The sequence below is a fragment of the Eulemur rufifrons genome, chromosome 5, assembly GCF_041146395.1.
Source record: "Eulemur rufifrons isolate Redbay chromosome 5, OSU_ERuf_1, whole genome shotgun sequence".
Taxonomy (NCBI): Eukaryota; Metazoa; Chordata; class Mammalia; order Primates; family Lemuridae; genus Eulemur; species Eulemur rufifrons.
In genome coordinates, this window is record NC_090987.1 from 54,720,570 (window position 1) to 54,734,966 (window position 14,397).

The 14,397-nt window shown below is 44.3% G+C and overlaps 1 protein-coding gene across 5 annotated transcripts in view; it reads right to left on the bottom strand.

Annotated features, from left to right (window-relative positions):
- The window catches only part of RNF130 (ring finger protein 130), a 109,769-nt gene extending 101,151 nt beyond the window's left edge, over window positions 1-8,618 (bottom strand). For all 5 annotated transcript variants that reach the window (XM_069468599.1, XM_069468600.1, XM_069468598.1 and 2 more), the window contains exon 1: window positions 8,304-8,618. In XM_069468599.1, the coding sequence (XP_069324700.1) occupies window positions 8,304-8,550 (247 nt within the window). In that variant the 5' untranslated portion in view covers window positions 8,551-8,618. The remainder of the gene's footprint in view (window positions 1-8,303) is intronic.
- Window positions 8,619-14,397: the final 5,779 nt, after the last annotated feature.

Consider the following 14,397-nt stretch of genomic DNA (forward strand, 5'->3'; position numbering starts at 1 on the left):
TCTTACTGTATGCATCTAGAAAAACAGCAGACTCATCCAATGACTACAAGGAAGTGCACCTGCCCCATCCATCCCACCTGTCCCTAGTCCCCAGAGGCAACCATTTTCAACTGGGTTTAGTTCTTCTGGTGGCCTGCCCCCACAGTTCTAAACTGGCTTATAGCCATCATTTCTTGGTTTGTTGACTTTGGACGTCATCTGTGGATACATGATGTCAAAAATCAGGATTCTGCTCACTTACTCTTTTCCATGTCCCCTTTCTCCTGATTTTATTATTTCATTATTTTCCTCTGTGGCTAAACCTTTCTAGTTTATGCAACTACGGACTATCCCTTGAATCCCCCCACCCTATGAGATGAATATACTGGCTCCCTCACCTGGCCCTAACATCTCTTCTTTCTCTTCCATTCCTCCACCTTTGCCACCTATGTTTGTATATTCTCAAGGTTTCTGCTCGGTACCTAGAATTAAGTCTTCTGCACTTTAACTACAGATTAATTCTAAACCAGAAAAACCAACAAAACCAGTAGAAGCATTAACATCATAAGCACATAAATACTACTCACAAAAAAGCCAAGTCCTGCACTAGGATTCCATTTTCCCTTCTGGATTCACCAACCGCGTGCTTCCTATTTGGACCAAGTAGTCCTGGTCTAGAGTTCCTCTTTCCTCATCAGGGAAAAAATCATGCCTTTTTCAACATATCCCTAGCATCTTCCAGTTCCCTACTTATCCTAAGCAATGCTTGGGATTCAGTCCTTTTTCCTTGAAGCTAGGGAATTAAAAAATAAAAAGTCAACCTTCAGAGACTTACTTGTTCTTGGTAATCCTGTTCAGAGAACACAATTCTCTCATGCCTTTTCTTTCATGAAGATTTTTTTCCCTTTTGTAGTGAAAATTAACAATTTTTTTCAAATAGAGAAATGTCTTTCATGATCTAATCAATATAACCATTTTTATTTTTGCATATTACTTTGCGTCCTTGTCCACTGTAAGTAAATTTAATGCAGCCACAGTCACTGTCACCGTGTTCTACTTCTGTGGCACATGCACAGCTTTCACAGCGATCCCCTTTCATGGCTGTGTAACAGACCACTGGGTGGATGCGTCATCATCTATTAAACCCACGTGGGAAGCCATACAGACAAGTGGTGCAAGTGTGGGCACTAACGTCAAACAGACCTGCAGCAAGGCCCAGCTCTGCTGAGTCCCCAAGGCCACAGAGCCAGTGACTTACCCCACTGTCTTTAATTCACCCAACACTAATCACTCACTCAGCACCACCCTACTATGTCCCAGGTGCCACATTAATCCCTGAATATGCAAGAGTGAACACAAGAGACAGATCCCCACTCTCAGAAACAAAGAAGATATATAATTTCCCATCATGTTAAGTGCCGTAAGGAAAAAAGGCACTAATGGGAGACTGGAGTGCTGTGAATTGCCCATCCAGAAAGGGAGGATTAAGAGTGCCACCAGGGCTGCCATGAGGAGTAAACGTGATCCACGGAAGAGACCGAGCACCATCCTTGGCACACAGTGCACACCCAATACACGTCAGCTACGTTACTACCCGGGATGAACTGAGAGCACAGCAGGAATTATCACCCTCTTGTTACACTCTTTCCTCTTCATTTTTCTGTCAATATAAATCCCACACCTAGCTGAGTTCACTGCTAGAAGTTGTTTGATGTGTCTTTTTTATATCCATTTCTGCCCTCATATTCATGTTTTCCTTACCTCTGTGAACATATTATTATTACCAATAGCTGTTTCAACATCCTAATCTGCAATTCTGTCATTTATGTAATTTCTGGGCCTTTTTCTGGTTATGGGTCATATGTTCCTGCTTCTTTGCATGTCTGGTAATTTTTGATTGGATGCTGGTTTTGAATTTTATGTTTTTAGGAGCTGGATTTTGATGTATTCCTTTAAATACTGCTGGGCTTTGTTCTGGGATCATCAGATTAGAGTCAGTCAGATCTTTTTATGGTTTGCTTTTAAGCTTTGTTAGGAGAATCCCAGGGCTAATTTGGCACCAGTCCATGCCCTGTGCTTTAGGAGGTCTTTCTACTCTGAGGAGCAAGAGTATTAACTATTCCAGCCTTGTGTGAACTCCAAGAATTATTCCACCTGCCAGTTTCTGGCAGTTCTTCTCCCCAGCCTCTGGCAGTTTCTTCATGAAATCTACAGATTCATGCTAAACCAAACCCTCAAGGGGACCCCTCTGTAGCAATCCAGAGCTGGCTCTCCTGTGCAACTCCCATCTTTCCAGTGTCCTGTCTTGGACACTCATGCCACTTCAGCCTCTGAACTCTGTCTATTGAACCAGGAAGACCACCATACTCTATTTTGGGGTTCCTCCTTCCTGCACTGCAGCCTGGAAACTCTCTCCAGGTAATAAGCTGGGGCAATGATAGGGCTCCCTTGTTTATTTCCCTCTTCTCAGGGATCATTATCCTGTGCTGCTTATTAATTGATTTCTAAAACTGCTATTTCGTATATAACTTACGTTTTCAAGTCAATTAAGGTGGGAATGTAACCCAGTGCTGTTACTCTATTATGAGTGGAAGCAGAAGTTCCCAAATTTGAGTTCAAATTCCACATTTTCAATGAAACCTTTCTAGACAAGTTCAAATAATTTTTTTTGTTCCTCTGGTCTCTGTGTCATTTACAATTTAGCACAAAAAACAGAGGCCCCATAGTATCCTCTGTCCATTGTTGCCCTCAGCCCCTCCACGTCTCGACTGCCATCAGTTTCAGTAGCAGACCAAGTCCCGCAAGATTAAAAGCAATCGCACGCTTCAGTGGCTTGCTAGTGTCAGGCACAGTCTAGATGCTTGGCTGAAACAAAGATGACATTACACCTAACTTCCAGGAGCTCACAGTTTGGGATAACTTAGGAATCAAATCCTCATCAATAGGAGAATCTTTAAAGGGAAGCTATAAATGAACGCTTAGAACAGAGATCATCAAACTTTTTCTTAAAGAGCCAGAGAGTAAATGTTTTATTTAGGCTTGCAGGCCACGTAGGCTCTTGTTACAACCAGTCAATCACTGCTGTGGCACGAAGGCAGCTGCACACAACATGTAAACAAGTGGGTATAGCTGTGTTCCACGAAAACTGTTTACGATAACAAGTCGCTGGTCGCCAGGCTATGGTTTGCAGACCCCTGCTCTAGAACTAAATCCATCTGTAAGTTGAAAACAGCCTGCACCGACTTTTACAGTAGCCTGTCCTAGTTGTACTACCGAGACAAAAGTGATCTCAACAGTAAGACAACCAAGTTCTCTCAGGCAGGAATTATATATAATACCTTGTGTTCTGCACACAACACAGGATTTGCATAACACAAGCAGAGTATGTGCTTATTAAGTACCTTTTTATTTATTTCATTTGAAGTGTGAAGAATTCCTTTTGTTTTATTCAAAATTGCCTCTAACAGTAAAGAAAACTACACTAATACGGTTTATGAAAAGCCATGAATGCCTAGTACTTGAAACAGGTAAGGCTGACAAAACAAACGTCAGTGTTCTTGAAAAACTTAATAGTTTCATTTTGTCAATAAATCAAGATTACTATACTTAAAAGAACTACTCCTGAAGACTATCCATTCATCCCACTGATGTGGACAAGGCTGGTTTTCCTCTTTTGAGAATTATGTAAAGAAAGTTCAGAAGCATACAAACAGTAAGTTTCTTTCCTTATACTTTCTTTTTTAAACAAAACCGTCAATACCTTGTTTAGGCAGGCACGTTATTCAACACAACTATCTCTGAATAACTTTTGATTATTGTCAAAATTCAAATCTATTGAGAAAAGACAAAGATTTGATATATTGCAGATATCTTTAATTGTTCAAAAAGATAATCTCACAAAACTAATGCTAACAATGTTTAAATTAATGTTTTCATTGCTGCATATTATGTGCATATATATGTACACACACACTCTCCCAGCGTGACAGGTTTGAAAAGAACACCACTCTCTTTAACAGGTATATTCTGGCAGGTTTGTTTAAAAAGATTTGTCTTAGTATAGGTGGAGGGCTCTTAGAAGCTATTTAGTCTAACCTTTCAAATGAAGGGTTTCCCTTGTACAGCATTCAAAATGATGCTTCCTCTTGTAGTTTGTTCATCTCTTAAAACTTGTATGCAGAACTAAACATAAACTAAAGGTGTGTCTGGCCCATGTGAAGTGGGACTGCTGCTGCCCTAGATCCAGATGCCCAAATGCAGCACGAGATTGGACAGGGCAAGGTCAGGGAGAGCAAACAGGCTTTGCTGGTGACATGCAGCAAAGCCTCATCTCCCCTCAAGACAGGTGATTTTTCTTTTAACTCAAATTCAGGACTATATATTCATTCCCATTAACTTTTTTTCTTAGCTCTAGCCCATCATCCTACGTGTTGAGATCTCTGGAATCCTGATTGTGTCATCAAATATATCAGTTAAATATACCATATCTTTATCAAAATCACTGGCACAGCAATCAAAGACCTTCACAATATAAAGAACAGCAGGAGGAAAAACTGGGGCGGTAAGTGTACCTTACACTTATGAGAGGCTCTGCCCTAAGAGAAACAGAGAAATGGGATGGCAGCAGGATAAGGATTTGGTAGGGAGGCTGATTGGCTTTTTAAAAATATTCTAATATTTATATGCTAATGGCAACCATCCAAAAGTGAAGGAAAAACACAGTATGTAAAAACATCTTCAAAGCTGCGAAGTTCAACATAATTTATTGTATGCATCTCCTTTTCTTCTTCTTCCCTGGTTATTTATGTCAGAATTCGGTTTTTAGAGCATCCAGCTCTTTCTGAATTCTCCTTCTGAATATTCAGAGTCCCTGCTCCCAGGATCACACCTGTACTTTTTCTCTGAATATTTTCAAATCTCTATGTCTAACAGCCCCGGCCTTTGCCCTTATGAATTCTAACATTATGACCCCTTTCACTCAAACTCCTGTTTCACATCAATCTCCTTCACTGTTTATGAGAAGTTCTAAAACCAATTCAGGTTCATTAAAGGAACCATTAAAGGGTTCATCTAATAGGATCACTTTTTTAAAACATAAACACCTAAGATTCATTTTTTTAAAATTTTTATTGCATCCCTACAGTCAGCAAGTTAGCTAGCTAAAAGGTTTATCGTTGGGTAAAATTGTTCTCTAAGGCTGTAGCACCCAATCCTGAAAATTTCTATGCAAAGCAAAAAGTGGTGGATACCAAATTCTTCCCACCAGCACATCTGCATAATCACATCATCAACACAGGGCTTTCTCCTCTCCCAACCCCCACTCTGCACTCAAACAAAAAGTTAGTGTGCATACACATAAAGCACATTTACCATGTCTGCTCCACAAACTTACTATACGAATAAGTAGCAAGAAAGCAACTGTGATCTACGCATAAACACAAGACATACTCCCTTAAAACTCCATCTCTAAAAATGAATTCTTTATCAGTTAAAATATGAAATTTTTTAGCCCCAAACAAATGTATCTCAACTCATCAATGCATTCTACTTAATGACAAACATATTTTCAGAGTATAACACTTGTTTATGAAGTATTTCATAAAGTATACTATATAAAGTATAACACTTTTCAAAATGTACTTTTAAAATATCAAAGTGCCTAGGAAAAAATTGCCAATTTGCCCCTTTAAAGGTGCAGGACAAATAAATCTTATTGAGTAATTCTTACACGCCTGATAGTAGCAGCACTGCAAAACAGAAAAGTTTTTAATTTCACAGAGCAAGATTTAAAATGAGCCATTTTTATTTTAAAGTTCCACGAAAACCATAAAGTTCTTTTGTCTTTATGTTCATTTCTACCAAACACCTAGCCTCGAGATGAATTTTCATGAATTTCACATTATTGACGACAGCTGTTTTTGAGCCAGGAATCTGCCTCATAACTTTCCTGTTTGTGTAATTTGAACATCACTTTGCTTAGTGGTCAACACACATTAAGTCCTCAATAAACATGTCAAGAATTCAACTTAAAATTACAAGAGCATAAAGGTCATAAGAAATGAAATATTTTTTCTAAAAGTAAAACATTTTGAAACTCACTAAATCAAGACCACAACATAAAATACCCAAATATTGTTACAATTTTAAATCATTATTTTAAACATGAATAATTTTAACAGATTTCTACCACTGTTCCTGTTTTTAAAAAACATTCCCAAGTTTCTACTGCAAAAACAGAACTTGTTGGATTTCACATAAACTCATAGGTTTAGAAACAATTTCCAGGCAGACTAACTTATGAAGCCCCCCATGAGAATGTAAGCTTTAGAAAGACAGAGATTATGTTTTCTCACGGCTGTTGCCCCTCCTCCTTCCACAGTTCCTTGACTGGTGCTGGCAGTAGGATTTCAAGTAGTATTTGCTGGACTGAAAGATCACATGTGTGAAGAAAATTTGTTCATTTTGTTGCAGTGTCTAAAACCTTACCAATTTAGAGATTCCTTTAGGTTAACAAATCTGTTCTTTCCAGAATTAAGAAACTGTTTAAATCTCTGAACAACCTTAGGAGTCAAGTACTTCATCATTCCATTTTACAGATGAGGGAACTGAGACTAAGTGGCAGAATTACTTTTCCAGTGTCACACAACAGGCATACAGCACAGGTCTGACTCAGAACCTCTAATCCTATGATGCTCTTCCCCGGTGACAGGGGAAAGACTAGCCTTCATCCACACATCAGTGCACATTAGCTATTCTAGTTCCCAAGACCCTTCTACTGGAACACCTAAAAGGCGCATGCGCAAAGATGGGGCTTTTTGTCTGGGGTGACAGGTAAGCAACAAGTAATTTAAGCACATGGAACACTTTGGAGGCAAGAATCTAAAGGCCATGAATTTGTGGTGCTTGAGGGAACCAAGCCTCAAAGACAAACCACAGATTTCAAAACACTGTACAGGGCCAGCTCTTGCTCCAGAACAGCTTGCCTCTCTTCCTCTTTCTGCCCTTCCACGTGACTCCACGGTTCCCCCCCACCAGAAAACAGGCTACCATTGTTAGTGACATGGTGTGGAGACATTATGCATCCCAACCACAGTGACTGGCACAGAGCAGGCACGCAAATATTTACTGAATGAACCCAAGACAAAAGTTGTTTCTGTGGCCAAGCTGGGATCCTAACTGCCATTTTTAACAAAGTAGAGATGACAAATGCACCTTAAGCACCTGACTATTGGTGTAAAAATGTATTTTTAAAACCCCAGTCTAAGTTGGAGACAGGCTACAGTAAAAGCCTCCTGTAATTCTCTTTCCCAGCCAGACTACCTCAAAGAAGAAACAGCTTAGTACTTTAGCACACAAATACAGATCTCAGAGGGGCATGATATGTTAATATTTTAGAGTATAAAAACAAACACCATTACCTTATTTAGGTTGCCTAGTTTAGGTCATCCTAACATGAATAGCAGTTAAAAAAAAAAAAAAAAAAAAAAAGTCCTCCCTCGGCATTCTCAGAGAATGGGGGTGGAAAAGATAGCATTTCCCAAAATTCGAAGTGCCCAAAACCCAACAAATCACATTACACGACGTGGAAAACCTTTCCTTTAAAATATGACCAGCAATTTAAACATACATTTTACACAAAATAATTAACTGAACAGAGCCCAGGTGTATAAAAAAACATGACGTTAAGGCAAACGGCTTCAAAGACAATTCTTGAAAATTTTACCTATTTCCTTCTTGGTCGGCAACCGTGACCTGAAGACTTCGCTACTACTTCCAACTAGCATCAGATTCTTCACGATGTGAAATTTTCAGGCGTCAAACTACAATTAAACTATGGGGGCAGAACAAGAGCCAAAAGCAACAGGGAGATGCCCGTTTTCCCCTTCTGCCCCCTCCCCCTGACCACTGCAAAAACGACACGCTATTACTTTAGAAAACGGCCTCAGCACTGGAGATGCAATGCAGCGTTAGGTCCGGGATTTCGGGAACAAACCTGCCGATTCCCAAACACAGGCTGAGTCTCATCCACCACGGATTAGTTTTGCGCTCTCGCACCACCTCCTTTGTCTAAGCGGGCCCCGCAAACTCGCAGTTCAATGCCCTCTGGTAAACAAGCTACTTAAGCCGAGAAGAGAACGTTCCAAGTCTTTTAAAAGACCGGGGAAAACCCAACAGCGCTCGGAGCCTCCCGCAGCCGAGAGCAGGCCGGGTTCCGCTCGACGGAACCTCGACCCCGCAGGGCCGTCGGCCGAGCGGCGCGCGGAGCCCGGGCAGGGGCAGGCCCCGCCGCGCCCCGGCTGCCCTCCCCGCGGCCCCGCACTCACCTCCGTGGAGGGGCAGCGGCGCCAGCACCTGGCCGCGCACCTCGGCCTTGGGCGAGTCGAGCCCGTAGCGCCCGCGGTCGATGCGGAACGTGAGCGGGGCGCCGCGGCCGGGCTCCTGCACCGTCACGTTGATGAGCGCCGTGTAGTACTCCTGGCTCGCGTTGTCCGCCCGCGCCGGCCACAGGCCGCAGGTCAGCAGCGTGAGCGCGGCGAGCCGGGCCAGGCCCGCCCGCGCCGCGCCGCTCATCGTCCCTCCGGCCGCCGCCGCTGCCGCTCGCGGACCGGGCTCCACGGCCGGCGCCGAGAGGCGGGGCGGGCGCGGCCGGGGCTGCGGCGGGGACGCGCGCGCGCGACCTGCGCGGGCCCGAGCACGAGCACGGCTCTCCTCGGCGCCGCGGCCCAGCAGCCCGCCGCCCTCACATCCGCCGCCCGCCCGCGGAGACGCGCCCATCGGCCCCCTCGCCGGGGACGGCGGTTCAGGCCGCACGCGGTCGCCTCCTCAGGCTCCCGTGAGGACTGGGGGGGCGGGCCCTCTCCATCCCCCTGGGTCGGGCCCTCCAAGGGGCTGGGGGAGCCTCGCAAGGACGCGGCGCGGCTGCGGTGACGGCTCTAGGAGGACGCGCCCCAAGCAGCGCCACAGGCGCACGGCCCACTCGCTTCGCCGTCGCCCCGCCCCCGGCCCAACGGCAGCGCGCAGGCCCGAGCGGCAGCGCCGCCCCGCGCATGCGTGCGAGGCCCGCTCCCGCCCGCCCGCACGAGGGTCGGAGGCGGCAGCTTGCTCGCTGGGCTCGCGCTCCGGCCTGTTTGTCTGTCGTTGGTGACAGCCACAGGTCCTGCAGGCTGGGAGCTCTCCAAGGGCGTGTGGGAATGTTTGAGAACACAAAAGAAAAGGAAAAACAGTTAAAACTTTAAAATAAACATTTAAAATTAAATGTGTAAGAGATTTAACATTCAAACGGTCAACTGCAAGTCATACAATTGACATCCTGGATGGGGGATGTCTCTGTACGTAAGAGTGTGGGGGCCCACTAGACCCGGAACTGCAGGGAGATCTCAGTGGTTGGGAATGACCTCTGTAGACTAGATGAAAACCGCCAGGGGCCCTGGCCCAGAAGATTGCAGTGAGATCTGCTCCTCGCCTCACGCTCACTCTCTCACACACACACACCCCATGTTGGTTAAAACGATGCATCGTTCTAAAGCAAAAACGTAGGGGTAGAATGGGTCTCTCTTCAAGTGTGGCTGATTTCAGGAACTCACAGCATCATGTCATCATGTGGGAAGGTGAGGGAGGAAGGATGACGTCTTCTGACAGCCAGGGCTGGTCTCCGGCCTCCTGTCCTGGGAAGTGGGTGGAGTCAGCCTTGCCCAACCGACTGCACTGAGAATCAAGAAGAATGAGGCACTGTTTCCAGGTAAGGGCATGGACGTAGTGCTGGCCAAAACATCAGAGGTCTACTGGTGACATCATTCACAGTTTCTCCCTCCTATACCTTCCATCGGATCAACAGTGCTCTGGCCTGTTAAGACTGGCTTTTACCTATTCTCTTACTACCAGGCCCCTAGACCAAAGCAACAGGGTCCCCAGCCTGGGCCCAGCACTAAAAGAGGGCTGTGCTCTGGCTCTCCTCCATCTGGGCCTCTCCTATAGAGCAAGGAGTCCTTGGGACCAAGGTACTCCTGATCAAGCACCCAAGACCCTGGAATTCGTTGATGGAACAGCCCAGGCCACTTCTAGGACCGGCATGGGGCTCTTCCCCATGAGGGTCTCCTTGCTCTGCTCTCCCCACTGGGCGTGACCTGGCCTGCTCATGGCCCCTACACCCTTGTACTTACAAGTGTGTGTGGGGGGGGGGATTTAAAGTGTAGGGTGCCCATGACCCCTGGTTTAAGAAACGGTTCTAGAGGCCCACAGATACCACTCTGTCAGATCAGCAGGGAGGAGGCAGCTCTCCTTAAGGCTCTCTTTCAGTCCTTCTGAATTTGTCAAGAAGAAAGTTGATTCCAGAGTGCTTTTAACACATCCCTGGCACTTGTTGATCTCCCCTGTAAATAAAGTGAGATGAGGTCTCCGTGCACAGCCTTAGCAGGCTCCAGCATCTAGGGTGACATTAATGCCACCTTGTACTTGGGGGCATAATTGTCTTTTATGGAGACCTTTCCTTTAGGACAAGAGATTTTTCATTTATGATAGTAATATAAAGCTACCTTTTAAAAAATTGTAATATAATACACATAACAAAAAATTTACCATCTTAACCATTTTTAGTGGCATTTAGTTCAGTGGCATTAAGTACATTCACATTGTTGTGTAACCATCACCACCATCCCTCTCCAGAACTCTCTTCATGCTGCAAAACTGAAACTCTGTACCCAGTAAACATCCCCCCTATCTCCCAGCAACCATTCTACTCTCTGTCTGTTTGAGTTTGGCTACTCTAGGTACCCATATAAGTGGAGTCATACAGTATTTGTCCTTTTATGAGTGGCTTATTTCACTTCGCATAATGTCCTCAAGGTTCATCCATGTTGTGGCATGTGTCAGAATTTCCTCTTTTTTCGAGGCTGAGTAATATCCCATTGTACGTATAGTCACATTTTGTTTATCTGTTCATCCATTAATGGACACTGGGTTACCTCTACCTTTTGACCACCCTGAATAAAGATGCTATGAACATGGAGGGTGTAAACATTTCTTCAAGACCTGCTTTCTTTCAAGTCTTTGGAGTATATCCTCAGAAGTGGAATTGCTGGATCAAGTAGTAATTCTATGCTTAATTTTTTCGGGAACTGCCATAATGTTTTTCATAGGGGCTATACCATTTTACATTCCCACCAACAGTGCACGAGTTCCCATTTCTCCACATCCTCATAGCACTTTCTTTCTTTCTTTCTTTTTATTAATAGAAGCCATCCTAATGGGTTGAGGTGGTATTTCATTGTCTTTTTATTTTTTTTATTTTATTTTATTTTTTTTGAGACAGAGTCTCACTCTATTGCCCAGGCTAGAGTGAGTGCCGTGGCGTTAGCCTAGCTCACAGCAACCTCAAACTCCTGGGCTCAAGCAATCCTCCTGTCTCAGCCTCCCGAGTAGCTGGGACTACAGGCATGCACCACAACGCCCGGCTAATTTTTTCTATATATATATATTTTTTAGCTGTCCATATAATTTCTTTCTATTTTTAGTAGAGATGGGGTCTCGCTCTTGCTCAGGCTGGTCTCGAACTCCTGATCTCAAACGATCCGCCCACCTCGGCCTCCCAGAGTGCTAGGATTACAGGCGTGAGCCACCACGCCCGGCCTCATTGTCATTTTGATTTCCATTTCCCTAATGATTAGAGATGTTAAGTATCTTTTCATGTGCTTATTGGTCGTTTGTATGTCTTTGGACAAAGGTACCTTCTAAAACATTTAAGTTTGTAAAAAGTGAGTTAATTAAAAGTATCAGGCAAATAAAAGAACCAGTGGTACTTGGATATGGCTCATGGAGGTCTGTGCTGAGATCCGAATGCAGCCGTTGCTGGTCTGTGAGTGAACTGCCCCAGGAGCCTCTCTTCTTGAGGGGGCCATTTCTCTGTCTCCACCACTCACCATTCTCCTCTGCCTCTGCTGCCATTTCTTGGCTCACAAGAAATCCTAGGTCACCTATAAGTCCCAACTCAAATTCCACTTCTCCCCAGAGCTCCAGTGGGACCCCAGCTGCCAGCCTCCCACCTTGAGGCCCCGGTAAGGGTGTCAGGCCTTCAGGAAGGGCTCTGTCTTCTCTGTGAGCAGTCTGCCTTTCCAGGCTTGTGAGCAGGGGTAATGTGTGTAAAGCACACTACAGAGTGTTTGGGGGGGCTCCAGCACCCAGAGCCCAAATGGGGTCCGCTGGACAGTGTTGGAAACCTCAGTGGATTGTCCAGATTTCCCAACATCTAACAACTCCTCCTCCACTTTTTCCTCCTCCTCCTCCTCTTTTCTGTCTTGGATGGCACATAATCCCCAGGGGTCCTAGCAAGGGCCCCTCTTATTTCATTACTGGCCTATTTCTCTTTGTCATCATTTCCCACTCCCATTCTCTGCCCCATGGGCAATCATTCTAATTCACTAATGTGTCTCTTTTGTTTGTGTTCTTGCAAAATGTGTGTTGTTGTTTAGTGTGCACATATTTTTGAATTATGAAACAGTATTGGATTATAGATGTCATTCTGTTTCTCATTCTCTTCACCCAGCACTATGTTGGGTTTTTTAAAAACTTGTTTCAGTGAGACCATGTCTCAAAAAAAAAAAAAACTTTTTTCATACATTTATTAATTTTTTATATTGAAATATAACATAACTATAATGAAGTACAAAAATCTTGTGTGTACAGCTCATAAAAAATGAGAATACCTTTTAACCAACATCTAGATCAAGATGGGGAACATTACCAGCACCTCTGGAAGCTTTCCTGGGCTTCTCAGTCATGAATACCCCATTATTATGATTTCTTTTTCTTTTCTTTTCTGTAGAGACAGGGTCTCACTCTGTCACCCAGGCTGGAGTACAGTGGCACAATCACAGCTCACTGCCACCTCGAACTCCTGGGCTCAAGGGATCCTCCTGCCTCAGCCTCCTGATTAACGGGGCTACAGGTGCCACCATGCCCAGCTACTATTATTATTTCCATTGCCATGGGTTAGTTTGCCTGTCCTTGAGCATTATATAAATAGTGAAACACATATGTACTATTTGGTGTCTGGTTTCTTTTCCTTAACATTATATCTGCAAGATTCTTTATTTTTGCATGTACTAGTAGTTTGCTCTTTTTTTGATGTACAGTATTCCACTATTGATTTATCCATTTTCCTGTGGATGGGCATTTGTACTGATTTCTGTTTGGGGATATCATGAGTGGAGCTGTTATGAAGCCTGTGTGTCTCTTGGTGGACATGTGTATGCATCTCTGAGATCATATACTCTGGGGTGGGAGGATGCACGATAGGGCGGTCACATGTTTTGCGCTGGTAGACACGGCACTGTCTTGTTAACCTGTCCTGATTACCCCCATCTGAGCCCCTCTTTTCTGTCCCCCCTCCCCAGGGCTCTGTCCCTTGTGGGTCTTGGTCCCTGCTGGCTGGCTTCCACTGTTGCCAATTGTTGCAGCCCACCCCCAAGCTGGGGCTGCAGGTAAAATCATTGCAGAAACCCAGTCCAGTCCCGTGGAGCAGGCTGTCCAGGAGAAGCGGTATCCCTTATAGAGATGCCGCAAGTGAAGGGCTCCACAGACATCAAGACCATATACGGGATGTTTCTGATAGCAGGGCATAACATAATAGCACTTTATCTGGAAAAATCTGCAGTACATTTGTATTAGCAATCCAAAAACTTAATCTTAGTGAAAAATTTCAAATATATGAAAGAGTTGAAAGAATGGTACAATGAAGCACCTGTACACCCACCACCTGGTTCCAGCAGTGGTCACCATTTGGTCATAAATGCTGTATCTGTCTATTGCTTTCTTATTTGAATTTCAGAATTACGAGGGTACAAATGTTTGGTCACATGAATTGCCTTTGCACTGCCTGAGCCAAAGGTACAAGCGTTCCATCCCCCAGACAGTGCGCACCTAGTCTATTACTTTTATTTGTAAATTTTCTTCCTGAACCACTTTATGACCCTTTGGGCTGTCTTCTATATTATCATGACATACACAATGAACAGTAATTTCTTAAAATAATCCCATATCCCACCCTTATTCAAATGTTCCCAAACATCTAAAAATGTTCCCCTCACCCTGTTTTCTTTGAATGAGATCCCATAAAGGTTCTGCACTGGATTTAGTTATGTCTTTTTCCAGAAATTCAGACTTGAAGGGTACAGCCCCAGCTCCAGCAGAAGAGGAACTGCACCACTGAGAATTCTCCAGAAATATATGGAGTTCGGCAATTATCTTCTCAATAACATAAATATATTGTATTCTACCCTTTTTGTGTAAACATTGAAATTGTACCACAATTACTATAAACTGCCTCATTTTTGGCACATCAGGGACCTCAAAGTATGGAATTTGCCCAGGCTCCTGTCACCTCCGAGAGGCCCCACTAGGTGAAGAAAGCTGCGTCCTTCCTGC